Raw genomic sequence first — 4037 nt, forward strand, 5'->3', positions numbered from 1 at the left:
CGGAAGTTTCTACCGTCGATCTTAGCACAGTTATTTTCCAAGAAATTGAAAATACTATAAGTTCATTATCAGAAACAAAATCAATAAGTGATGATTTAGCGGAAGACCAACCAATAGAGCAATTAACTAGCTCATCGATAGAAAGTTTTATTCGTGAAATTCTCGTAACATCTCCAAGTAATTTCAATAGTTATTCCGGCGATAACATCTTCCAGAAAATACGTAGATTCGATCATCATTGGTCTGGCCGTTGGGGAGAGGAATTTGCATATCGCTACTTTAAAGAATATTATAAGAAAAAATTTTCATCGATTAATCATGAAGAGGAAACTAGTGGCAACTATGTTTTAGCTGGAACTTACGAAAACGGCAAAAATGTTACTATCAAGGTTATTTGGTGCAACCATAGTATGGAAAGCGGTAAACCTATGGACTTGCAAATTGTTATTGATGATTATAATACGTATATCGAAGTGAAATCAACTTATAAATCGGAAGATATGTTGGCAAAAATTAGCAAAAATGAATGGCGAGCTATGCGTCATTATGCTGAACAATATGAACTATTTTGTGTCTACAATGCTGGCAAAGCGGAGCGTGTACGAGTAAGAAAGATCAAAAATCCTGCAGCAAAGCTATATAACGGCGAATTTGTTCCTTCAGCAATGTATCTTAAACTCTAGCCTTGGTAGTATCGCCTTATAACAATAGTCATTTGATTTAATTATGGTATCTATTCCATTCGAATGGTTCTATGTTGCATTTATTTTAGAAATCTTCTTCATCTTACTTTTCCATTACACTGCTCGTCTATACGAAGTTAATTCAATTAAATATGCTTTCAATAGATAGATTTGGCATTGTAGTAGCAATTATGATAACTAGTTATGCTATTAGATTATAGTAATTAATAGTTTAGTTAAAAAACGGAATATGAACACGATAAGTTTATCTGAGTTCCAATCGGCATAAATTTTAGAATGGAGCCCGCCTTCGTTTCTTAATGTGCATTATGTACTGCAGTTACTGATTTGTAGACAGACTACGATACTTCGTGGTTAGATTATTTGTTTGTTATTACATTTGCAAGGAATGCAAGATATAATTTTTCTGAGCTTGTACGGCTAGTTGCCAAACTAATTTTGAATACATTAGAGTAATAATTTCGTCGCTATGATAGAATTCACTAATAGCTTGAAGATGCTTATAAACAGGTGTTGTAGTTCGATAGGTTGAAGGAAAAGCACAAGAGTTAGCCAGGCCAATTTTCTGTTTGTACAACTCGTTGTAACGTGTTTTGTTACGTGTGATTCGTATTTAAATAAATATTAAAAAATGTACGTGTGATTTATGAAGAAGCAATAATAAGTTTTTGTAGGGACAGCATTCTAGTAAAGACATAATTTCTGTAAGGACAGTCTAACTAAAAGAGTAGTCGGAGCTAGATGTCTTGAGAGAAAATAATTTTTTATTAGCCTAGAAAGAGACGGTAATTTGCAACAATATCATTTACAGCAATTTTGAATTAATATTAGTCTACTTGAAGGTCATGTTTTATGCTAAATTTCGTATACATTATGGGTATAGAATCTACTCCATTTACTTTAGAACTTTGAAAGCCAACAATCAAAGTTTGTACTTTAAATGGGAATGCAAGATGCCTCATTAAGCGATATCAGCAAGTCTCAGTAACTCTAGTATGATTAGCTTCGGGTGAGGAATAGCAATCATGCTGGCTTAGGATCCCTTACTTGGAGGAGATTAACTTAATAACTTATTATTAAGTATAAGGCAGGGTAAGGAAATCCATTGGATAGATTTCGATTGTCGTCTAAGCAGAATTGACCAGGAAGAATTTTGGGCAAGTATGTTTGTCAACATGTTGTCATGAAGGATTATAAAAGGCTGACTCATTTGGAAGGAAGTTCAGTCTAAAATCTAGCTGTGTATTGATAAACGTTGATTAAGCTTACTACTGTAATATTTAATAATAGTTATTAAATCTTAAACTGTTTTATCCACTACAATTGGGAGACAACTTTCATTTCAAACTAATGTTATTATTACCATTACAAGTAGCACAATTTTTAAATTTTGGAATTCATCATCGATTTTAGTTGCGGGAAAAGTTTCAAGCCTAAAAGTCTATGTTGACTGATATAATAACTTTATGAGTTGTTTAATGAGCCATAATTGCGTCTAAGCTTAAGGGAATATCTTATGTAGTTTTAGCTTGATTGTCATACTTTATCGCATACATTTTAAAGTTATCATTTTTACTACGGTATTAAAACTACGTTATCCTAAGTTTTTTACATGTATCTAGTGAGGAAGCAAACGAATTTTAACTATCGTTGTATTAACATTGGTAGGCGTAATTTAAACTATCCATATATCCATAATTTATTCACAACCCCATAATTTTATAATACTTTGAATGCAATTTTGTATGTTTCCGATTTTACTTAAGAATATTTGTGCAATACAATTTTAAGTAGTCATAAATTGCATTTATTATTAGGGCAAGGCCTTCAAATAGGTAAAAACAATAATCCGTAAATTTATATTTCTTTCCTACGCTACAGATAGGTATATGTCAAAATAGTAGGCTTATAATACTTTGACTACAATGTCATTTTAATTGAAATAGTGGCGTAGTAGCAAGGTTACAAGGCTATGCAGATGAAGTAATAAGCAACTTACAACGACGAGAAGTGGGAAGTAATGTAATGAATTATGAGAGTAGCATTTATAGAAAGAATCATTGCTACTCTCATTACATTTGTCGCATAAGCATCGTTTACAGACTATACATTAGACCCGATTGAATCCCTTATAGCTATAATATTGACTTGACATAATTTAAGTTAAATTTAATATCGTTGCAATTATCATCATGATTATAATTATCAGAAGAATCTAAAAATTAATTTATGTTTATATTTAATACAACTGATATTTTGATAGTTTTGGGTTTTATTTATAAATCTACTCTGTGAAAGCAATAAGAAATTACCTCCATGCGTGTAAATATTTATAAGTTGTTCTGAAAATTATTATAATAGCTATTAATGCATTGGTAAAGTGATTAGCCTCACCATGATGCAAACATGAGCTTTAATAGAAGGAGTTATCGTGTGTCTGAATTTTTTCTTGAATAATCTCAAAATAAGCCAGTAGACAAAATTGCATGATTTCATTTTGACCTGTTTAATCCATATTGAAAAATGTATACTTGTATCTGAGTATATATGCTACTTACATAAATCTGATTCATGAAACTATTTTCAAAGATGAATAGAGTAACTACATACTCCGATTGATTAATAATATATATTTCAAGATTTATAACAAACTTCTTAAAGAGATTTGTAACAATGATGATACTAAACCCTATTCTCTATTTATTCTAACAGGATCCCATACATATGGATAGTTAATAGCACTTCCTATCACATAAGTAAATTGTATACAATACATTTTAATATCAATTATTAAACTGTTCGATAGGAAAATGAAGGATACTTATGGTATGTACTACACTGCATGCCGTACTATCGCTATATTTTTCTAACACAAAACTGCTATAATTAGCTGAAATCATTACAGGGTATAATTATTGGCTTTAGTTCGAAATTTAAACGTCCAGTTTTATATTAAACATAAATTAAAATAAGTCAGCCGGGCTCACGTATAAATTTCAAGCTGATTTTACTCTTGCTATTACCATATAATTTATTTAAGAGCGGAATTGAAATATCTTTTGAATCATAATTATTAATATATCTACTACTATTATAAAGACGAATAATACTGATATTACTGATGTTTTACAAAATAGCCACCAATAAGCACACTCGAATGATGAAAATATTTTTGAAACAGGAAATACTTTTAAGGAGTAACTGCTTAATTGACAACTTACCGTATATTTAGATATTGTTTTATACAACGCTTGCTTAGATGCAATACAAATTTCTTATTCTTATAGTTTACAAGAAAAAAACTATTAATAAATGAACATTATGGCTTTTCAT

The 4037-nt window shown here is 30.4% G+C and overlaps 1 protein-coding gene across 1 annotated transcript; it reads left to right on the forward strand.

Annotated features, from left to right (window-relative positions):
• Positions 1–72: 72 nt before the first annotated feature.
• TRIADDRAFT_62763 (uncharacterized protein) lies at positions 73–683 on the forward strand (the record flags this gene model as incomplete). The annotated part of the gene is made up of 1 exon (XM_002118713.1): positions 73–683. A coding segment is annotated over one exon (609 nt), but the record flags the coding sequence as incomplete, so codon positions are not given.
• Positions 684–4037: the final 3354 nt, after the last annotated feature.

Source organism: Trichoplax adhaerens, genomic scaffold, assembly GCF_000150275.1.
Source record: "Trichoplax adhaerens TRIADscaffold_747 genomic scaffold, whole genome shotgun sequence".
NCBI lineage: Eukaryota > Metazoa > Placozoa > Uniplacotomia > Trichoplacea > Trichoplacidae > Trichoplax > Trichoplax adhaerens.